The sequence below is a fragment of the Pezoporus wallicus genome, unplaced genomic scaffold (assembly GCF_028554395.1).
Source record: "Pezoporus wallicus isolate ANWC-B61680 ecotype Strahan unplaced genomic scaffold, APGP_CSIRO_Pwel_v1 contig_6566, whole genome shotgun sequence".
NCBI lineage: Eukaryota > Metazoa > Chordata > Aves > Psittaciformes > Psittacidae > Pezoporus > Pezoporus wallicus.
The window spans coordinates 517,579-542,224 of NW_026638763.1; the positions used below are offsets into that span (position 1 = coordinate 517,579).

Below are 24,646 nucleotides of genomic sequence, written 5' to 3' on the forward strand. Positions count from 1 at the left end.
TAAAGGAGAAATGCCAGCACTTAAGGTTGCTCAGGAAATCAGGCAGCGAGAAATCACTTTCTTTGGCTTATTTTCACTGCTTCCTTTTTGTGGACTTAAAGTGTGCAGACTTTGTGGATTTTGTGGACTTAAAAGCGTGTGGCAACAACTCATATTCTACCCCTGCTCACGTGAAATAGGTGCCTGTTGATGGATGCGCCCTATGTAAAAGAAAGGCCTCAGATTTAACGAATCCTCACTGTAATACAATTGTCCTAAAGAAACATTTGAGAATGGTTCCCAGGGAGAAGAGAATGCCAAAAGACCGTAACATTCCTGCCAGTCAAGCAGCAAGACTAGAGCCACGTTCCACCTCTCTGCACGCCAAAAGCATGACGCCCACAGCCTTGGCAGCATGCAGGAACATTAAGGTAGGTCCTTGACTTCAAGCACAGACAAATATCACTCTGGCATTGCTCAAGAGATGCATGGGTTGAGGAAAAAAGCTGAATAATTGGTCTTCATTTTCTCTGCTCTTCCCCATCATGCAGACCTAGCTCAGGATAGCTCCACTTCTACCCAGCTATGGAAGAAATTCCCAGTGTCCATGTGCAGGATGATATCAGAAAAGGCAAGTTCAGCTGGAGGGTACAAGACCAGCTGAGCCTCTCTCAATGTGTAAAACCATAACCACAAAAAGAGTGCAGTTTCCTGCAGGATTATGGAGATGAAATGGCATGCAGAGGGTTAAATTATCAGCAGAAAAGCAGCAGCAGGACCAGGTGGTGAAACAACACCCCTTTTCCTTAACAAAACCATGTTTTATATTAGCTCAAGCACTTTGTAACCACATATTAACACCTCCATAGGCTGTAAGAGATACCTCATGTATTAACTCAGTTTCGTCTTGTTCATCTTCCTGTGTTATATGTAAGGCTGAGAAATCTCTGGAAGACTTGGAGCACTTCATACATTGTGCCTCGCACTGCAGGTCATTTCCACATATTTTCGGGATGAAGTCTCCCTCAAAGTCAACTCAATACTAAATGCTGTCTTGCATTACAACTCATTTTATATTTCAGGTTTCCCTTGGCATCAGTCTATACTAGCACTAACAAAGAAATACACTGAGTATGCTACTGGTTCTGTTACAAAATAAGCAAGGATGTATTTGCCAAAGTAGAAGCGTAAAGCATCTCTCCTCCCTCCTTTACAATTCTGCCTGTATGTTTGTAAGGTTTTCACTAAAGCAACAATAAAGCATGCTACTCATTACCCATCTCCCAAAGGTATATTAAACATTCATATCTCTGGAGAACCTCAGTACCCAGCCAGAAATCTTGCAATGCATTAACAAGATAAGCCTTCAGAATCAAGTCATCTTACAGCATCTCAAGGAAGTCAACAGGCTCTTCCACGTGGTAGTTTCCTTCCCTGTGTCCCACAGCATCCATACAGACTAGGATAAAGACCCTCAAGTTTTTAGGCATGGAACAGGGGTGGGAAGAACTCAAATTCTGGCAGAGTTAATGATGAGGAAAGTACTACAATTCAAACATAAAACTGTCAAATAAAATAGCTTTAGCACATAACTTAAGAAGTCGGCCAGTGATGAGACTTTTGCAAAAATGTGAGCTCCAGTTTTCCTCCTACCACTTAAATTTATGTCTTCAAGCTGCATTAACAGCCAGCATCTCTCCCACTTCAGTTTGAAGTTTCATTATCAACAACTTGACTATAATCTGTTTGTATTCATAAGGTGTTTTGATGGCTAAAACTGCTGTGAAAATACTAAATCAAATTATTTTATCACTTTAAAAGAAAATGCAAGATAATTAGGACAGGCCGCAAAGGATATGCTTTTGATAGTAACTCCTTGAATTTGCAGTGTTGAAATGCTCAGCCATGCTCACTGAGATTTGTCATTTCACAGCACACAAAACAGAGAACAGGCTCTTCATTAATTCCCTGAAGAACTGGGCTCTAAAATAACCACACTAAAACCAGACTATTCCAACTGTCTGGAAACTGCAGTAATACTGTATTAGTTACACATATTCCTATAGTTTTCTTCATGTGTAAGCTACCTAAAACTCACCTTCTTCATTTTTTTTTTTCCAGGTCATTACCATGTTTTAGTCTCAGATTCCAATTTTGTGCTCCAAATATCAGTGCAGCAGGCAGGACTCTGCCTGCATTATAAGCACCTCCTTATTTTCCTAGGTTTTGATCCAAGTGGTACTGGTGCAAAAACAAGAACAGAGGCAAGTGCCTGTCTAAAGCATTTTTTTAAAAGAGCAATTGTTTCAGATGACAAAAGAAGCAGCTTCAGACAGCAGAGAAAGGCAGCAGTATCTGCCTCACTAACACAGTTTGTCTACTGTAGCAGTAAAATCTAAGTCTTACCCATTTTCTAAGATAAATCCACTCAGGGTGCACTGCAGAAAGCTATAACATAAAGGAATTCCAATTTCTTTAATTACACAAAATCAGCAGTCGCCCTTGGCAAGATTTTCTGCAAACACAGTTAATTTAAAAACTCACTGTCACCAGGATAATTTTGTGACATTAAATACTTACTAAGAAAGGTTATTATGAGAAGTGCAGACCAAGGGAGCTGAAGTAATTTTGCTTTGGTGATAAAGTTTATTTTCTTACTCAAATTAGTCTTTTTGTGAGAATTTAAAGAAGCTGCTTTCTCTGTCCTTTCAAGCCCAGACTGCATTAAACAAAGCATCGAGCATAGGCTTTGTCAATAACATAAGGTTAGAACACTGACCACAAATGGCATTTCTAGTGTTAAAAAACATGTTCAGTCAGTACCTTCATGGAACCCTGACAGCCAGCTTCTTCCAGAACTGGCTTGGTGTAAGATTCCTTATAAAAATGTGGTTACAGAATTCAAGCTCTCATATTAATCAGAATATATGAGAATTTAAACATTAGATATGAAAAGAATTAACACTGTTCTACCAAATTTATCATATAAGGATGCAACTTCTGTAACTACAGATAAGCAAACTGAGAACCTTAAGGGAGCCAGCAAGAGCCTCCTTCCTGAGCAGACTACCAGCCCTGGCTTATACACATGTACTGCATAGGTCCTAAACGGGAACTGCAAGGCAGCATTAGGTATTCCCTGGCACCCGCAGCTGTGCTGAGCACAGCTCTTGATCCGTGAGCTGCAGAGGTATTTGCAAAGTGCTCCATGAAGAGGCAGATGTATGAGCAGGATTTCTAGAAGGAACTCAGTTTCTCAATGCAAGACAGATTTATAAGCAAGAGGAAAGCAGAATCTTCCTCTGGGCTGTCAAGATTCATGCAAAATTGTTTAGACGCTACAAAAATAGTTGGCTCAAGCAAAGATTTTTGGGCCATTTGAGACAGAAAAAAATCTGTGATGACCACCCACCTGCCTCTGCTATCCCAAAGAAAACTAAGATTTAGCATACTCTACAGAAAAACGTCAATAAGGAAGGCAATCAGAAAGCTGCAAAGATTTTCTTGGTATGTGTTCCATTTTGCCTTTGGAGAGCTGTGCTAAGCTGTATCTGATCCCCAGATTCTGTACCTGAATTATGCACAGCTGAAAATAGATGTTTACTTGGGTCAGACTGCAACTGCAGAGACTTCAGCTGTGCAGCTATATTTAGAGCAACAAAATGTTAATTAAGATCATATCATTCCCAAGATCATTTCAGCAAGGAAGCTAGCACAAAACCCATGCTCTGCATTCAACTACTGTCTTCTGACTGCAACATCTTCCTGCACAGCAGTTAACAGAACATAAATACCTATGTATTTAGATATTATAGAATTAGTATGAAGAAGCTATCATTGCTTCACATCCCTAACTCACACAGTGATGATCTTGTAAAGTCGACTCCTCTGCAAAACATAATAAAGCAGCATCACATAAACTGGGACAAGACTAACACCAAGCAAGCATGAACACATCTCCTACACAGAATGAGATGTTAAAAGTCGTGTAACAACACCTGCATTTATTCTTTATTTACAGTGACTAGGGCAGTCTTACTCATTTTCCCATCACAAAAAGGAGTCGCATGAATGGACATGATAACAAAGACCACCCACGATCTCCACTGCTGAGGAAGTCCTAGTGGATTTTGGATAACAAGCAGCAATAGTGACATCTAGTGCTCATTTGACTTCAAGATACTGGATTATGAGAAACATATTACCCTTTGAAGGGTAAATCTTGTTTCTATAGGTAAAACACCAGGATGACTGCCATACTGTATTGGAATTCTGTTGAAAATGTGCCTCTACAAGAATCAGTTGGCAGAGACATATTGATCCCGACACATCTAACTCAATTCAGTGTACTGTACGTGTCCATGTTCTTATTTAAGTATTTGCAGAGTCCCAAAGGCAAAACACAGTAAAAATAAGTGAAAACGAAGTTTAAATGATCTTCCATGAAATTCATCCATAAAACACAAGCACAACTTTCTATCCTAAAATGGACAGCTATGTGAGCCATTTCAGAAGCTTATGTGGAAATAGTAAATTCTGAAAACATTTTTACTGAACAGCATGCCTGAAGCTTCACAGTGTGCTTAAGTTGCATTAATAATAAAAGATATTTCCACATATTTCAGTATTCAAAGACTAAGAGGCTCCTACTTGTTAAGCATCATCAGACATGCATAGATGTGAAGTTTTCCAGCAGCGCTATATCTGTCATCTATCTCTTTACCTCTTCAGAGTCAAGCAACCAGTAAGAAAAGAATAAATTTGTAACAGGGTTGTAGTACGGCAATTTATCTAGATGTGGTGCAAATAAAGCAAGGTGGTCTGAAATCAACCAAGAGGAAAAAAAAAAACAATTCAAAGTGAACAAACAAGACCTGATTATTTCCTAAACCTGCTCAGTTTTGATGGCCTTTTTATTGGCATCTACTACCCAAAATCCAGCCCAGTTTCTCCACTGCCTCTATATAACCACTGTATTACAGCCAGTCTTTGACTAGAAAGTTTACTGGATTCTTGAGCAAACTCTTGGAATAATGTTTCCTTAACACGAGCACACTCAAAACCAAAAGTAACGTTTAAAAAAATTACCTGGGGTTACAGTTAGCTGAAAGTAATGAAGCTTGTTTGGGTCAGGAAAATTCACTTTACATGTACCTGTGAAGCAAAAGTATAATTTACATCAGAAAATTGGTTTTCCACTGTTGGGAAAGCAAGTATATCATCTTTCATATTCTCCAAATTCACTCCCTGATTAATCCCTACCTTCCAGTCAAGTGATTTCCTCTTACACTTTGTCTCTAAGCACCTCCTCCCTATACTGTTACAGGTCACCTGCAGTAATGGAACTTCACTTTGAGCTGAGGAAGAAACTTGTTTCTTTTCAGTAATCCATGGTGTCTCAAATAGCTTAAAATGCCAAAAGTTTTGGTTTTCTGCATAGATCATAGCTGCATGTTAAGATGACAATATACAGAATACGAGCACCTCTTTCTTACAAGTTCTTTAATGTTAATGTGTGTATCTTAACATTTGATCACACGCTGCAGCCTGCAAGAGGTCATGCCTCCACAGCCTGATTCTCACAAAGGATTATTTATACCTGTAGGGTATGAGATACAACCTTTACTGAAAGCCTCATCCAAAAGCCAGCTCAGCTGTCAAACTGAACAAGTTTCTTCTGTATAACCAATTACATTCATTAACATATAGAGCACCATTACAAACCAAACACATTTTATTCTCAGACTAGATGTATTTAAAGAGAACAGTGACAATGAATAACAAGTGTGGAAAAAAAAAACCAGCAACCTGATAAAACTAGTCAGTGTTTTCAGTTCAACAGATGCAAGTTCACAGCATAAAAGCTCTTTGTTAGCATTTCACGACAGAAACCAAGTTGCCTTCCCATGCACAAAACTGGCTTTTCTTCACCATGGCAGAGGCAAGCTGTCAATCTGGCACTAGGTGTAAATATCCATGGATACACTATTATTCATATTATGCAGCCGTTAGCTTCTTAACATATCAGGCTGGCTGTTCTTTTTCTGTAATCAAGGAGCCAAATAGTATCAGAGATAAAGACCCTATCTGCCTGAAAAAATAACCAGAACTATACACAAACCGTAGTAATGCATTCACATTGTAGTAACTACAAACCCTGATATGTGTTTCTCAGGTGTTTGTTATCCTAAAGAGAGTCTACAGAAAAAAAAAAGTTTATTATTCTGTGAAATCTCTGTAATTGCCTTCAAGAAAGAAGAACATAGAGTTAAAATAACGCCTCTTCCTGACATCCCTTCTTACCGCTTCTATTGTGTATTTTTTGCCTTTGTAACTCCTCCCATCAGGCAGTCTGTACACTGAAAAGCCTGATTTTTAAGATCTGAATATTGACCTGGATTTGGAATCATTAGCAAGTAGAAGATGCTCATCAGAAACAGTATTGAGAATTTTTCTCTCAACACCCAGAGAGAAAAACACATGGTCAAAGCTCCCCCTAACTGGGGAAAGACTCTAAACATTACAAGCTACCTGCAAGCATAATTGCAGAGAATGTTCACTGGTTTTCTTGCAAGATAAACACATGGACAAGATGGTGTGAATGCACAGCACAGTAATAGCCTGCACATACATTCTCAGTCTGTTGCAAGCAGTTCCTGCCTCTTTCCCTGCAGCTAAAACCGTCTTAGTTACTCTGAAACAGGAACGTGCACCACAGGAAGTTCTGTAAAGCAAGCAATGAGCTCTGAATGTAACTGAACCTGCTTAAGCAAAAATTTGTTGTGCTCGCCTGTATTCTAAGAACTCACGGCAGAATGATGCTGTTCTGGTCAACACTTGAAAAGAAAGAGCTCAGCAGCAACTCAGCTTCACTGTCAACACCCAGCCTTAGAAACAAACACAGAGCAGTAGGAACTTTACTCCTCTTTATAAAAGGGCTTTGTGTTTTGCTCCCATTACAGAACTAGGCTTTCTAAAGCAAAGGAACAGAAAGCACTTGATTTTTAATTACCCGTCCTCAGCTCTAGAAGCAACAAGCCATTTACCTTGTGCTCTTAAATGACTACTTTAAACTGGCTACTAATATTTTCATCTTTTAGCAGCATAACATCCATTACAAGTAACATGCAGGGCTAAAATCACATAATTTTGCCTTTTATTTTTTCTAAAGGAATAAGGATCACTTTTTAAAAAAAACAAAACAAAACTACTTTTCATGAGTATTTTCACTACTAACCCACACATGAGGTTACAGATCGCATGGGAAAAAGCACTAGGTTGATTTCATGTGTTTCCTGAGAAACTGGTTATTTTCTGAACCAGATCTCCTGTTTTGAAAAAGACAGAATGGAGGAAGAACAGGAGTGAGGTTATAAATGCACTCTTCAGTTCCAGGTACCTTTTGGGTGGTTTACAAGAGGGAAGCTCCCACTCCACCAGCAATCAAATTCTGGAGCCAAATACTCAATACTGCTTCCAAAGTACACTAATTTTACTCACTACAATCCCTTAAAAGGGAGCAACACAGAAAATGAGTGGCAGTTTTGCATAGCTTTCCTTCCATTTGATACAAGGTTAACCAATGTACAGGGGGGTTGTACAAGGGGGTTTGAGGAATTCGCTTGCTTAAACAAAAGTATTTTCTGTACCTATCATGCCTACTAAGCAGAACAAAGACACTAACTATTGATAAGGAAAAGCAGACACCTGGTTCTATTGACAAGGAAAAGCAGAGGCCTGATTCTATTGATAAGCAGCTATTGATAAGGAAAAGCAGACACCTGAAGGGGGAGAAGCAGATGGTTTATGGCTGGGACACCGACCAAACCCTAAGGCCATATGTGAAAACTAAAAGGTGGAAAATTCAAGAAAAGGAAGACTCATTTACTTCATCTTGAAGACTCCTACCCACAGGAGGAAGACTCATTTACTTCATCTTGACCAGATGAAGCCCATGACCAGAGGGGGTACTGCGCAGGCACAAAGGACCTTCTAAGTCATTATAATACGAAGCGGGGATAGGACATGAATATGTATAGGCGTATTGTGCAACCTTATGAATATATATAACTTTAGAGAATAAATGTAGAGGGAAACAACACTGAGGCATGCATGACTTTGAGGAATTATCCCCATGCGTCTCAGCGCTGAATAAAAAGCATACCCACTTTACAACTTTAACGAGTTGTGGAGTCAATCCGCGCATCCCATTAGCATTCATACTTCAGTCAAAACATTCAGCTCTATAGTCCTTTTCCCCTTAAAAAGCATGCCATTAAATGTTATACTTACAAGGTAGATTAGCTTCAAGTTCTGCAACCTCTGTTGAAAGAGGAAAAAATCAACTGTTATTTATGCAAGCAAAACTCCATTCCTGAAGTCCAAATAGTCAAATCTCATTTAAACCACTCTGTAAATCAAATTTTACTTAAAAATATAATTAAGCTGGAATGGAAGTTTGCCTTGAAATTTCTCTTTTAAGCACCACAATTCATTACTAAAAACTCTCATCTGCCCTACAGTCAAATGTATCCTACTGTGATTAGGAGTTTCAGCTCTGCCAAGACTGAAGTGCCAGGCCTTCTAATACCCAGAGCACTGGCATTTCAAAAGGTGGCATTATCCAAACCCCCAAAATTGTATATATATGGCACTAAAATCTGGAAGGCCAGAATTCCACAGCCTGCAAAACACAAAAGCAGAAAAACCTCAAGAATCAAGGTGCCAGTCCAATGACGAAAACAAGCACAGGAGGTTCACAGCCTGCGAGCATCAGCACCATCTGCAGTATCCAACTGTTAAAGCTCTTCCATCATCAGCTAGATTGCCTCAGGTCATGCACTGCTTTTGTAGGGAAGCCTCCAAGCATGATAGCACATACTGCACACCTGAAAACAGCTACTGAAACCCTAATTCAAGGGCACTGTCAGATGTGGTCCTGTGTGCAGAAATCAGCATCAAGAGCACCAAAAACAGAGCAAGACAAACCTTCACTTCAAGCACCTGGAAGGGTAAAATGCACTGGTCAGTGCATCCACTGTACTCCCCTCAAACGTCTGCACTGTCAAACTCAGGAGTGTTATGATTTTTCTTTTTTGCTCCAGTGTCTGTTGGATATTTCATCTGGGAGCACAGTTTGTTATAGATACGCAGTCCAATTAAATTTTATTATATTTCCCATGCATAAAACTTAGAAGGTATTCATAAAAGAAAAAGTAACCAGAGTCAGCTGCACAGCTCCTAGGAAGGGAGGCACATTCACTTTCTCTACCATGCTATCTTCTCTGGAAGACTCACTGCTTTCTCCCTGTATGTGTATTTTACTGAAGTCTTACTTTAAATTACTTTTATTTCACAGAAATATAAATGAGATGCATCAAGACAGCCCTTCTGCCTTTACTTCTGAAGTTCCAGGAAACTTAAATTTAAATAATATATATTTTTTGCATTTCCTGTAGGGTTTTTTCCACCATCACCACTTGATTCCTAACTTTGCTTTCTGGTCTGCATAGACACAGCCCATTTATTTGGGCTACCAACAATGTTTAAGAGTTCAACGCCAACTCTGAAAAACACAAATCTAAAGAAAACTGTAATTCAGTTTAAGATATAGGGAGCTATTTCTTGGCGCAGAACCCAAACTCATCACAACTAAGAACTCCCTAATTCCCCAGAACCTTCCTTGCATCCATGCTTATCAAACCTGGCTGGGCTCTGCAATGAGCATGATGCGTATTTGACTCCCACCTCCCACTTGCTTGGGACAGCCCTGTAGTCCTACATCTGCAGCCTACTATACTGAGAGAAAACCCCACCAAACTGGAAGCACTGTTTCACACACACCTAAGAAGTTCACAATTGCACTCTAAAATCCCCCCCAACACTGGTGACATGCTTCTGCTGAGTTTTGAAAGAGAACTGCCTTTTAAAGATACCAAAAATTTAATTTCAGCTATAATCAAGGGGGGTGGGATTCATAACCAAAAAGTAAAACTAAAGACATGGCATTAACCAACTACTGGAGGCTGCAGCTATACAAATGCACTGTAGGAGTATTCCCCCACTCCTTTCCCTTTAAACTCATCAGCCTTTCATAGTGGGAGCCACTATTAATCCTCAGTAGATGGCAGAGTTTAGGAGCTGGCTCTTATTTAAGGAGTTGGCCATTTTCCTTACTGGTTTCTGTTCTTCTGTTGTTTGGCTTTAATAAATCCTGCCCACCCTTTGTTTCAATCCTGGGAAAAGGGCAGCAGGGCAAAGAGGGACACCAATGGACAGCACATGGTCAAACCCAGCAATGAAAGGGCTGAGCTGGGGCCTCACTTCTGCCTCCTGCAAGGGTCAGAGAGTTAACTGATCCCCATAGATCATTTGAAGTGTGAAGATTTCCTGCAGTGCATTCACATGTCTGTGTTTCCCTTTGTTTCATCATGAGTGGGTTTTCCTGCAAAAACATGAAAATGATGGTGCTCACCCACACCCATGAGGATGGAACAGTGTGCTTGCTCTTTGACGGTGTGCAGACACGGGGAGGGTGGGAGGCTATCATAACTAATACACACCAAAGCTTTGTGAACAAAGGCAAGTTCCCCAAAATTAAGGTTTCTAATCAACTCCACAACAAAACACAAATTAAAAACAAAACAACCTGATAAAAATCTAACAAAAAAAAAAAGCCAGCAGTCAAAGACCTTCAATAATCTAAACTTTTAAAATAACATCAAGTAAGGAAACATGTTACTACTAAGTGTGCCACATAAACATTGATTAACAATGACTAGACACATTTAATGGACCAAAGCTATAATGTTCAAGTTTTCCAAATTCTGTGACTCTTTGGTAGTGACAGTCTTGATACTGAAATTATTTTTGTAATTTGCTTTGCCACTGGCATAGGGTAATAGGGTGCCCAGAGAAACTGTGGCTGCCCCATCCCTTGCAGTGTTCAAGGCCAGGCTGGACAGGGCTTGGAGCAACCTGTTGGCTCCAGTTGGAACTGAGGGAGCCTTTAGATCCCTTCTAACCCAAACCATTCTATCATTCTACGATTTTTGACTAGATCATTCAAGCTCCATTAAGATTCTGATGTTTTAAGTTATGTATTTTCTACATAAAGCAATACCACTAACAAGAATATTCTCTGTAAAAAATTGCCCCTTGTGCTGTCTGCCAATTTACTGGCAGGGTTTAACAGGTTTTTAAATAAGCAAAATGTAGAAACAGCAACCAGAGCTCCAACACACTGAACTTCTGACAGCCCCAAAAGCCTCAGTAAATTAAAGAACAAACTTCACCTCAATTTGACATCCTCTTTCAAAAAACTAACTACAGCTGAACAGTAAAGAAAATCCAATCTGTGTTTCATGTTTTATGGCTAATCAGTACCTGTGCCTCAATTCACAGCCAGGCACCACACCGTTCCTTAAGATGACAAGACAAACCAGTAGATTTAACCCACGTCTCAGGAAATATTGCGCAAGAGCACTCCAGAACTTCCATGGGAAAATGGCACTCATCACCACCCACTTAGTGGGCATCTCACTTCCTCTCACAATCAAGAGGGCTATCGCCAGGAAGCAGAAAACCCAGCAGTACTGCACAGCCCTGCACCTCCTCTGATGAGCCATCCTGGGTAGGTCTGAAAGCCCTGAAGTGTAGACACATGTCAGAGCTTTTGCAGGATAAAAACTAAGATAGGTACAGGCATCTCAAAACCAGACCAGCCCCTGACCAGCCAGTCTGGTGTTCCTCAGACCTTGTGTGATCTGGTGGAGGAGCACACTCAAGTGGCATGTGTATCTGTAGTCCTGCTCTTGACCCAGTATGCACTTGCTTGAACAGCTCCAAATTCTATTTTAAACCATTAAAAAAGGGTTTAATTTAAACAGACTTTTGGAAGAGCTGAATGCAAACTGATTATGTCTCAGAAGCAGTTCAGGAACTTTATAAACCAGGGGAGAGCTAAACTTAATACAAGCAATCAAGGCTATTTATAAATGATTTCACAATAACTACTCATGACAATTCTCAGGATAGAAACAGGAACACACGCTCCTGACATGGGTACAGGCATATGGTTTATGAGACCCACATGGATGTTATATTCAGTACCATGCAGACTGTATTCATGTTATTCTGCTCCTTCCTCTTCCCCACCCCATCTCAACAAGTCATTGCCACATTGTTTACTAGCACTGCCACAAAGAGTCAGGCTGTATGCTTCCCACTGGGTTTTGTTTTGAAGTACACAAAGTGAAAGCATTATTTCCTCAACTGGAATGAACGTTCTTATCCACAGCAAATACTTACTTCTCTCTGGTTTTGTCCAAAAAGCCCCTTCTTCTGTTTAGTCCTTCTTTAATGCACATTGTTAATACTGCTTAGAGATGAAGAGAAATACCTTAACACTCTGACAAAAGTATTAATTCCAGCAGTATAATGCTGTCTGCCTCCTAATCTTATCCATCCACCTATATAACTTTCACTATTTAGCTCCTCAACTGTACAGAACAGTATTAGAAGCCAACTAAGCCAAACAATGCTGCCAGTTTAGAGTAAGAGATGTGTATTTTCCTTCCACTTCCAAATGTTTGCTTGAAACAAGACACTATCAAATCCCATGCTTCAGTTTCTATACAAAATGCATTATCCTGACATCAAAAAAAAAACAGAAAAAGCCACTGTGGTTGGAAATCTCTTAACTCTGCAATACTTCATGTATGCTGAAAATCAGAGGCATCAGAAGTGAAGCAATGCACTGAATCTGGCCTCCCTTTGTCAGTCATGTTCTAGGAAAAGTCTCCAGTAGTAAATTTTCAAATGAGCTTCAACTCAAAGCTGTTTCAGAAATGCTGCTGCTGTCTGCATGCATGAACTTTTTATAAGATACAGAGCATGACCCATAGAATCACAGACTGGTGCGGGTTAGAAAGGACCTTAAGATCACTTAGTTCCAACCCCCAGCCATGGGCAGTGAGACCTTCCACTAGACCAGGTTGCTCCAAGCCCCACCCAACCTGGCCCTGAACACTGCCAGGGATGGAGCAGCCACAGCTTCTCCGAGCACCCTGTGCCAGCGCCTCACCACAGGGAAGAGCTTCTTCCTTATATCTAACCTGCACTTCCCATTTTAGTATTAACCCATTACCCCTTGTCTTGTTGCTGCAGTCCCTGATGAAGGTTTCTTTTTTAACTTTCAAAAGTATTTTCTCCCCTCTCAGTTTTCCTCACCTGTTATTGTGAGGAGGGATATTCCGGTACTTGAAGGACTGAAGAAAGCAAATATATGGATTCTTCTGATTTTTACTTACAGTGCACGTACACCTCACTTTTATAATCCGTTTCCCACTTCTGTTCTTTCAGGCTTATAAAAATGCACACTTGAAACATTTACAGTTACCTGGATCTAGTTGTGAAAGCCACAAATGTTGAAGACAACTGAGGAATAAACCATGCTAATTCATTTTTATTTCAAGCTGTTCACAATCAAACCAGTAATATAAAAGTGATTAGGTGCACTTAAAAAAATAGGAACACACACTCCTGTAAATAAATTCAAAGGACAACTTTTGTGATCAATAATCATATACATTGCTGCTACTAGCATCCTGGAATATTCTCTACCTTTAATTCAATTTAGCAGTCAAATTCATTATACAGTATTAGTCTTTAATATGATTTGGACTTGTCCTCAGCCCTTTTCAAACATTCAGAAAGGATGTGCCTGTCAAGTTCAGCACTGCATGGCTTACAGCATCTTGCAGCCCCTCTTTCTAATGTAATGAATTTCCCTCTTAGAGATGAATTTAACATCAAAAATAAACTCTGTACCACAGAACAAATTGAAAGCTGCTAAAACAAGTGTACCGTTTTCTCTATTTTAACTTGTATACTGGGCCTACAGAATTAGGATCTTACTCTCCAATTGAGCTTATACTGAAAATCTAGTGAAAATACAGATGCAAGAGTATGTCACAACTTTTAACAAACTTACGCTTTATTAGAGCCTCTTTCATGGCCAGAGAGGCAGCAGACGCCCTTCAAGAACCATTTCCCCTCCTCCTCACATCAGTAATTACTTTCTGCCTTCTCCAGTTGTTTGCATTTTCTCCATGTGATTTATGGTGAAACACGTTAGTCACTGCTTGGCGTCTCTCTCCTGGCCAGAAAGCCTCTCTCTAAGGGCTGCCAGCTGGAATTACTAATCCTCACCCCCCACACACCTTCAGACACTCATGCTCTCAGTGACTTCAAAGCAGTGATGTTTTCCTGCAACTTCTCAGGGTTTCAGGTCAGAACCACCGCCATGCTCCTCACTCTAGATACACCTTCTAACCTCCCACATGTGCTCCATCAGCTGCTGAGCTATTCAGCAGGGGACAGGCTGCTACAAAATCCTGCTTAGCAGCCATGACTTTGATGCTCCAGAGGAAGAACAGCTGGAAAAGAATATCCGGCTGTCTCAGAATTACTTCCCTACATAAAATTTTAGTGGCAGAGATTCCTCCTTTGATAATACATCCATGAAATAACCCAGCAAAACAATGCCCTGAGCCATGACTGATATTTAAATATGTAACAATACTGGATATTTAAGTAAACAAAGAAACAGCTTAGAAAAAACAACAAAGGGCACCAGTGTTTTTAAAGTAGCTCTTTTACAAAGTTGGGTAAAAAAAAAAAAGGTCTAACTTGCACCCATCACTAAACCCAAGGACAGGGCATGACAACACGCTGCTAATAGCTCATGTCCTCCCAGTTTTACTAAAAGCATTTAAAATATTTTTGTGAATTTTCTTCTCACCCATATAGTGCAAATAGCTGACATCATTCCTGAATTATCACTTATATTTCCTACTTTAAGGCAATATCAGTTAACATACATATGTAGTTGGTCTGTGACAAATTTTTACAAGCCTGTAAGCACTGTCTACACTTATCAGTGGCTGGGGTCATGGTCGCCTATCCCGTAATCCAAATAGCATTGATCTCTTTTACTGGTCACTGTACACAATACATTTGAGGACTGCAGGGTTATCAGTGTAATAACACATCCTTCAGAAAGATCCTTCCTGAACTGGACTCTCTTATCAACACAAACAAGGCCGTCTTTAATTTACCTCCAGATAAAAACCAGACACTGTCTGTATCTGGACGATACCTCTATTAAAACTAGATGTCTGCCTGCAGAATTTATTAGACTATCACCAATTTACCATGGATCAGTAACAGGAGAGCATCTCTCCAGCACATCACCACCACTGGGGCAGGCAAGCAGCTACCTCACCTTGGTTCATACACTATAGCCATCTCTCAGGGCTAGGTCAGATTTACAGGATTGCTTAGCACAGTTGATAGGGCAAACAAGTAAAGAACATGCTGGGCCTTTTCTCATCTCCTCCTCCTCTTGTAGATCAGATTGATGTTTTAATTCACAGCTGCCAGCAGACTGATGTGATTGAGCCTTTCACCCACTCTGCAACTCTCACCTGTTTGATATCTCCCACCTAAACAAGCATCAGTGACAACTTCTCTTACAGGCTCCCACCAGCTTTGTTTCAAATCTAATACAACAACCTGAAGTTGAGTGTACACCAGTGTATTACAGTTCTATATAATCAAGCAGTAAAAGACCCTGGAGTTGGTGCAGATGCCATAGTGTCATTTCTATATGCAGGCAGCTCTTCACCCCCTATCAAACTCATTCCTGCAGATCCATATGCGACTTAAAAACACTATCAACATCAGAATTCCCACCTTCACTCAGGCTCTTAATCTTGTAGATGCTGCTGCAGCTGAGCTATCTTAAAGAGAAGAAGCAAGTTCTAGAAACTTTTGTAACTGAATGGTCTACATTTAGTTTGAAGAGTAGCTTAAAAGAGAATATCCCCAACAAATCTTCCACACTAGCTGCTAGATTTTCCTCCCACTTTCAGTGTAGTTATACAGAAGTGACCTACTGCTACTGTCAGTTCACATTTCAGTCCAGAAACCATTCTAACCAGACTGACAGCTCCTCCTACAACTTTCTTCGGAGAGCCACATGATACAACTTTCACACACAAGCACATCATGATCTAGTACTCACACTTGTCAGAAGGATGCCAGCAGTGACCTGCTTTTAACACTTGTCAGTCTGGGACTCAACTCATTCAATACTCAGTCTGCATTGGTTTGCTAATGGCAGCCATAGCAAATACAATGTCAATACTAATTTTCTATAGCTACATTCCTTTCCCTGCAGACTTAGGTAAAGTTTTAGTCATATAACTGAAAAATGATTGCTGTAAGGGTACAGTAAAGTTTCTTATGACAACTCGCCCTGTTAAAGGCATTGTAGTATAAGTGTATTTATATTATACTGCTACTTTCCTCTCAAGACTACATATGCAGGTTACTGAAAATATCAGACATATATATTTAGTAATCTGGCTTTGTAGCTTAGCCTGGTTAAAAAGCTTATTCCTCCCACCTGATACCTTTTCCCTCACAACTGGAGTTAAAGAAGGATTTCCAAACTGCAAGCCTAAAGCAAACTCATCATGAGAATTATAACATCAGGGTTTAAAGTGTTTTAAAACTCTGTCCTTAAACAGTGCAAAGGAACAAAATTATGAATATCATTTTCCTGCAGTCTACTTGAGACTTCCCAGGGCACTAAGGCAGCAGCAGTTGCACTGAAACCTTGTTCCAGCATACAGTTACATAGCAGAATCGACCCTAATTCAAACAGCCATATGCAATATTAGAATTAGGCAATATTATTCATGCAAATATACCAGTGTCCATCTCAAGCCATTCTGAAATAAAATCAGGAAATATGAGCTCCCTTTGACTGGCATGAATCCTCATAGTAACAGCTTACACATAAACACTAGCATATTTGCTATTGATCATTTTCAGCAGAAACATCAACCTAAACAACATATTGACACTAGATCAGGCTTCATAGCTCAAGCTTTAAAACTCAGCTATTACCAAAGGGAGTATATACGAGTGTAAGCCCATAGTAACTGCAAAGCGTCAGCACCTATGGATTTGTAAACACAAGCTTATCTATGCTACAGAAAAAATGAAGAGAGCTGTCCACAATTTTACTGTAAAATAGTTTAATAACCGTCTCACAAACTACCTCATTCACCCAGAACTGCCACAAAGTAAAAGCCTGTGGTTTTCCCCCCACCAGTAGCAAGCCAGCAACAGCCTACAGAAGCCTTCTTAAAACAGACCATATGACACTACAAAAATGAGTGTATTACACTACTTCATAAGCAACCTCCAGTGACCCCAGGCCCATGAAAAATCTTCTTGCATTCATTTTTTAAGTTTTTTGAAGTTTACTGCCTCTGATCTGTATCATTAAAGACCACAGGAATGTTGATGTTACTTTTAGGAGTTTCTTTTCTGTCACACACAGCTATGGTTTGCTCAAAAAAATAACTTTCTAGCAAGTAAAATCTGATATTCTCCTATATACTCAGTGACACTTTCGTGACAATTTTTTATTGTAATGTTTTAATTGATGACACAGTTCCCAATGAGTGCAGTAAGGAGGAAGCTTTATATGTTTTACAACAGTCAAAGAAAATAAGTGTCCTAGAGGAAAAGAGCTGTTGGAGATGTGATTTATGACAATATAATAACCTACAGTATAAATCCTGAGGTAACTCACACGCAATTTTAAAAATACTTCTGGAAATCACAGAATCAACTAGGTTGGAAAAGACCTTTAAGATCAAGTCCAGCCATTAATGTAATTTAGTATTGCTCGCTGGTGCACACCTGCAAACTGTAAATCCCCCAGTATTTAAATACGAGTTCCTTTCACCTTTAACAAGTAATTTATCCCGAACAGACACCCTCCGAGTTGAATCAGAAGCTGGATTGGATGCACGGGGTCCTCTGACACCATCATCCCGCTTCAACTTGCTTGCCAGAGTTAGCATTACTGCTGTCTTCAATCTAGAACACAAACACCAGAACAAAGTCAATGACAAAACTAAAGCATGAGGAAGAAAAGGGGAGAATACAAAACCAGGTTACAGTTTGCTCCTTATTCAACAGCTATTGTCATATGCTTCACAAACAAAGAATATGATATATACAGTTAACATGACTGCAATTAATGACAAAGCCTAAAGTACTTGAAGAATGAAAGCTTGTTTCAGATGTGAACACAGAGGGTTATAGTACACTAGGCCAAAAGGAAGTTCAGCTTTGCTGGAGAAAGGTCAGACTTTCATCATCGTTTACAATCTAGTTTCACTGCACCATCTCCCAAATTACACCACTGCTTGACACTGGTCCTTCGAAAACTGCTGTGAAAATGCCTCTGCCACACAACCTGCTGCAACCATTCTCAGCCACACTTCACAGGACAATATTCAGAGCTATTTTTTGGCAGACATTCGAGAAAGGGGAGGGGAGGGTTTAATGGAACAACTCTTTAACCCTAGGAAGTGAGCTTTGAGTTAGCTACCAGGACACAAGAAAGGAAATTTTTATACTTCAAAGAGTGCAATTAGCTATGCAGCTGCACAACAGTAACTCTTCACAGGGCAAAGGAACAGTAGAGAAAGTTACATACAGAGATCTAGTAACTGAAATGAAGATATTTTTGCTGTGCCAGTCCTCCACTGGAGAAGATAACTGCACTAATAAATTACAATAAAAGGCAGACTGCATGCCAAAACCATAAAACCAAAACATTCAGTCTGTCATGGCTTAAAACACGTTGACACTACTCCTAGTTGAGGGCAACTCATTCTTAACAGTTCAGCCAAAACCAACATAATGCTGACCAGGTCCCTAGTCTTTAGGCACCACCACCACGAAAATGGTAGGAGAAATACTTATCCTTTAGTCACATGAATTAATTCAACAAAATAAAGGAAGAAAAAAACCATGTAGAAAGCCAGCATATAGTCTTTATGTGAACTGGTCTGCACAGAGGACGAGACAGGTATGTAGCAGTTACCAAGAAACGGATGCTCAGGTAACATCAGCTCTCACAGTATAAAATGGAGAATCAGCCAAGATAATTGTAAGGCAAATAATGAAGTCCAGTAAACCACTGAGATGAAGACAAGCACACTGTGAAATGGCAAGACATGACACAAATTTATCTTTGCCAGCTTCAGTTCTGTATGTCTTGATATGTCTTTCATTCTCGCAAGCAAGAATGAAAGCAAGCCCTGAAGTGAAGTTTAACAGGTCCATTGCAACAGCATTTACTTCACTTGTCGATTTGTTTTCTCTTGCCCTAGAAAAAACAGGAGATAAATCCTCTAGGCTGCCAATCTACTCGCTGCATCTGTACAGGACAGCCCTACTGCTTTCCCAAGGTTGTGAGAGAGCTACCAGGTTTATACCAAACATCAAGCCAACACCAAAACACTCATGAAGGGGTACAAACAAGAAATGAAACAACCACCATGACACTTGGATGTTGAGAAGAATGTAGTAAGTGATACAAGGTTTATACAAAGGAAAACATATTTCACAATAGTACCCAAGTATGAACTTCTAGTAAGATTTGCAACAAGGACAAGTTCTCTTAAGTTGAGAGGTATGTGCGGTTAGCTTCAAGAAAAGAAATACCTAGTAGGTTTTTTCCTCCCACTACACTAGAGAAAAAAAGAATAAGCAGACAAAAGTTTTTTTGCTTTTTTTTCTCTTCTTTCTTTCTCTTTTCTAAGAGAAAGACAATAGCAAGTTAAAAAAAATATATCTATATATAAAAAAGGAGGGAAAAGTATGAGAGTCTGCAAATAGTGACATAGGGTCGTAAAAGACAAAAAAAAAAAACCTCAAATAAAACCAAAACCACCACAAAACAGAAAAAAAAAAACCCTGTAAAATGAAGGTAAGATCGGCCACCACCACCCCGAAAAAAAATCCCACCTTTTTAAGTGCCAAATCCAAATGAAATCAAATTCAATGGTAACTAAGTTCCTAAAAACATTTACAGATGTGTTTTCTCACTGCTTATCCTAGAAACTAGGAAACCAGCGAGAAGTGTGACCAGTGTGGGAAAGAGATAATTCGCCCCAGCTATACCCCAAATTTTATCGATAGAGCACAGCAAGGAAGCGCTCAAAACCTGCCAACCGCAAAGGGAGAATAAGGCTTTACACCAGTGCACGACACCGGGGAGACCGGTGATAAAGGGGTACTGTGCTTATTTAAATAAGGAAGGGCAAGAGAGCCCCGGGATTTCTCTAGCTCCCTCGGGAGCGAAGAAAGCGGCGGCCTGCCCTGTCCCGCACCGCCAGTGCCCGTTCCCTGCGCCGCCACGGGGGACAGGGGGACTGCTGCAGTGAAGACACGCCCCAGCTGGGCCAGGGAACAGGTCCCGGGGCTCCGCGGCCTGGCAGGTCGGGGCCACCCCGAGAGATGTGGAGGCACTGGGTGGGGAAGGGAAGTAGCCAGGCCTGAGGCGAGGGCAAACAGACCGGGCCTGAGCTAAGGGAGACAGCCCCTGACCCAGGCAGAAAGGAGGGCGGCGCGCTCTTACCTGAGCGCGGCGTCAGGGCCCGGCTCCCGCGGTCAACACCATCCCCGGGGCTGGCCCGGGGCAGCGGGCGACGGCGGCGCAGCTCCTCCCTCCGCTCCTCCCTCAGCGGCGGCACCGGAAGTGGGCAGCGCCGCAGACGCGACCGCCGCGAGGCGCGCACCCTTCAACTGTCTCTTCATCGCGAGACTTGAGATGGCGTCGGGGGCGCGCCTGCCGGGATCTCGCGAGAGTTGGTGGAGGAGGGATGTGGGGGGTGTTCGCGGCAGGTGAGGCGGCGCCGTTTTGGGTCAGCGGGGCGTGAGGGAAACCAGCCGCTGACATCGGCCCCAGCGACAGCCCGGCATTCCCCCAGCACCAGTGTCACCTCCTACCGTCCCGTTGTGGGTCTGTGGAAACGTGATTTGGTTCAAGTAGAACATAAATCACACCGAGCCACCAGGGGGAAGTGATAGGGAAAAAAAGACCAGCCGCTGTCAGGGTGATTTCCTCAGGGGAGAATACACACTACGCTGGCTGTAGCCTTTGCATTACTGCTTGCTTAAATTAGTTCAGTTACTCTACATCCCAGCAGCAGCTTAGTGGAAGCAATAGTCAGATTAAATCAGTGTAAAAAAACCTGATCATAAGAGTGCATTCAACGATCAAGAGTAAATTATTTGACATCATAACTAATGTGACCAGTTGAAAATTCAAAAACACCCACAATTAAGTTAGATCAGCCCTTTGATCTGTAAAACTTAAATATGTGCATAAACTTCCCAAATTCTTTGTTTGGTAGCTTTCCATAAATAAGGGGACCAAAATAAAAGCTATTAGAGCAGCATTAGACGGTTTGATGAAGCAAAGCTAGAGACCAGACACAAGGAAAGTTTGGCAAACAGCTATTGAAATACTCTCTGTGTCCTAAACATTCACTGGAATGATACACTTCACAATCACCAAAAATAAAATTGGAATCTAGCTTAGTCCAATCTAGTTAAACCAGTGCAGAACCATCACTCAGAGGCCTTAAATTGTTCTAACCCTTTCACAAGCTTAATGGGAAAGAGGAGCACCCAGCTGAATTGGCCGTAAAGTATTTCCCTGTTCCACAGTTCAGCAACAGCCTCTCCACTGCATATTGCTCATGCTTTGGTTTTCAGCTGGGAAAAAAATGTAACTGGGAGATGAAGAAATAAAGTAAGTGTTTAGAAAAACCTGCTCTCAGGAGTGCCGATGATGGCTGGAAAGAGTGAACGTGGCATCCCTCCTTTTACTGTCTTCTGTGGCTATGCCACACGGACACACCAGCTGGGTGTCTAAAAATCACCAACTTCAAGGGGGAAATCTCAAAAATTATCCAAAACACTGAACCCAAGGGAGGGAGGTATGATTACAGGCTAATCCAAGTGCATGTTGATTCAAAATGAGTCCATCGGCTGGCTGTAGAGATGCAGGAGACAGACAGGACCCTGACAGGGCACCTCACACAGAGGCCGCACCTGTTCAGACCTCACTGCCTGCCTCCTCCCCAGCTGTGCCATGGCAGAGGGTCCCTTCTCCTTTGCCGGGCTGTTGGAGACTGTGTTTGTGAGGAACTCAAGATGCTAAGTGTCTTAGAAAAGCCTCTGTGTGATTCTGTTTCCAGATTCCCATACAGCTCAGAGCCAAGAAGATGTCCTGAAGATAAGCTGTACCTTGGAGAGCAATAAGCCAAAGCCATTTCACACTCTGCAGCGGACTATGAACCCTACGACACAATTTCGTGAGCCCATCGTAAAGCCTGCTGGGACATTCTGAAGCAGACAAAGGTTTCAAAGTCAGCCTCAGCACTCGGATTTCCCAGCTTGTTTGCTGGCATCATTCTGGGAATACAAGCTTGAATATTCAAGATACTGATGAACATTCCACTTTTGCTGATACTTTTTCTCTCCCAAAGGTCACTTGCCCATTAGGAATGTCAAGAATTCAATAAGCAAGGCAGACTCACTACAGCATTATTATTAGTTAGGCTCAAAATGCCCTATCTTAACAGCTAAGCTGCTCTTCAGAAAACTCAAGAAATCTGCTTCTATTTTGTCTTCAAGTATCACCAGCTGGCCTTCCTTTTTCTGCAGCACAGCAGCTCAGTTAATATCTGGCCACTGTGACCTGTGCTGGGATTAGTAAAACATTTTTATGAGACAATTTATAAAGGTGCTGTCAACAAACTGCTGCCTCTTCTAAAGACTAATTAAAGCCGAGCCAATACAGTCCAGTACAGGCTGTAACAGTGTTCAGTCTCCTTGCACCCTCAGCCAGTTCCTCTTATTAGTGATGGGAAAAATTCAGCACCCGATGTTTGGTGACCTGCGACTACTTGACAATTTCAGTTTATGACAGCATGAAGAAAAGTCTTTGCAAATCAGATTCATCTGAACCCATGCCCCAGTTACTCTTTTTCCTCAGACAGCGTTGTTGCAAGTCTAGACAGAGAGACAGTGCTGTTTACTGGAAGCAACAGTCTCCTATTTTTACTGTGTTCCCTTTCTACCCACATAACATCTAGTCTGGGAAAAACTAAGTGAATGTGTTGTATATACACAAAATATGTATCATAAGGGATACATGGGGAGTGCACACGCTTCCCACTCCCACAGTTTCTCAACTCATATTTATTCATTCTTTCATGTTGTGTTTGACAAGAGGTTTTTCTCATTCTCTCACCTCCTTTTCTCACTTAGGCTCAAAGAGCATAGTATAAGCTACTCCTGAAGCTGAACTCTGAGTCACCCCAGGGAGTGAAGAGACCAGAATCTTGAGCAATACTGTTTGCTTACAGAGAACCTTGGTTTTCAGAAGTACCAGCTGATCTGGGGATAATTCAGACTTTTCCAGTGAAAACTTTCCTGGTGGATACCCGAGTCAGGCATGTTTAAGGCCTCAAACCAAGATATTTCCAAAGGTGCTGCTGAAGAGGCAAGAGTCTCAAAGATTCAGCACTTGAGGAAGTAACCACTGGCAAGAGTAGTTCCTAACGTAATTTTGTAATCTCATCTCAATTGATGCACATGTGATAGAATATTTCATTTTTTGATCATTGTGTCTGTGACCTGGAAAGTCTTTCATGTTTCCCACAGCAAGAATGCAAGCAGTTACAGACATCACCTCCTCCTGCAAACAAATGCAAGGTTTCTTCTGTGTTGGATTTCAGGCAATTACCGAACCATTTCTCATTACCCCACTGTCACTGTTGCTAAAGCTAGAGAGAAGATGAAACAAACATCTTTCATTTATACTGTACCACCATTTAAAGAATATGCATGTCTTCTTCTGTCCTTATTGGTCTTTCTCTCAAGCTTTTATTTAACATGTCTGCTGGGGAATTAAGCAAAGGAAGTCTGCTTTTTTGTTAAAGTATGAGCTCCTGCTTTTATAAGCAATTGTGAAAGTTCTCATATTGTCAGGAGCAAAGAGAAACAGCCATTATCCAAACTCCCTCATGGGTTCTCTAAACACAACTTTTCTATGCCCTTACTTTAAAAATGCTAACTCTATATTCAGACACATCCCATCCATTGAAAAATAAAGTAGAAGTCTCTGCTGCTCGTGTTTTGGTCCCTGAGTCTGCAATCTCAGAAGAGATGCTAGTTCTCAAGTGCTCAGCAAGACAGGACAACTGGGATCACACATTTTGCCTAGAGAAAATAGAAAAATACAGACTTTAATGGAGAAAGCCACATGGCTTCAGGCCTTAAGACAGGGTCAGATTTAGGCTAGTTTTCTTACAAGCTGCCCAAGGAAGCTGTGAATGGTCCATCTCTGGCAGTGTTCAGGGCCAGGTTGGACAGTGCTTGGCAGCAGCCTACTCTAGGGGAAGGTGTCACTGCCTGTGGCAGGGAGCTGGAACTGAATGAACTTTAAGGTCCCTTCCAACCCAAACCAGTCTGGGATTTTATGATATATCTGGTTTGAAGGACTCTATAGATGAGGGGTCTGGTTTTGACTACAAAGATAAAAGTAACACAGTATTGCACAACTTGTGTTCTAACAGTGAAAGAAGCCAGTGAACAAGGAGGACGCATCTCTCATGTGGCAGATAATCTGCTTACTAATAGTCTTTGCTTTCCACCACCTTGCTCGCTTGTTCGGGTTTAACCTGTGTTGGCTTTCCCCCCTCCCTCTCTTAAACAA

At 41.1% G+C, this 24,646-nt stretch overlaps 1 protein-coding gene across 9 annotated transcripts in view; it reads right to left on the bottom strand.

Moving 5' to 3' along the window:
- Positions 1 to 20,645, bottom strand: part of UBE2F (ubiquitin conjugating enzyme E2 F (putative)) — a 79,640-nt gene extending 58,995 nt beyond the window's left edge. For 4 of the 9 annotated variants that reach the window (XM_057412222.1, XM_057412220.1, XM_057412221.1 and 1 more), the window contains exons 1-4: positions 20,495 to 20,645; positions 17,807 to 17,940; positions 8,272 to 8,301; positions 5,068 to 5,133 (exon numbers count right to left, since the gene is read on the bottom strand). In XM_057412222.1, the coding sequence (XP_057268205.1) occupies positions 5,068 to 5,133; positions 8,272 to 8,301; positions 17,807 to 17,924 (214 nt within the window). In that variant the 5' untranslated portion in view covers positions 17,925 to 17,940; positions 20,495 to 20,645. Of the gene's footprint in view, positions 1 to 5,067; positions 5,134 to 6,510; positions 6,656 to 8,271; positions 8,302 to 17,806; positions 17,941 to 20,494 lie in introns of those variants that run through there. The other 5 variants (XM_057412224.1, XM_057412223.1, XM_057412218.1 and 2 more) reach the window with 4 other exon arrangements.
- Positions 20,646 to 24,646: the final 4,001 nt, after the last annotated feature.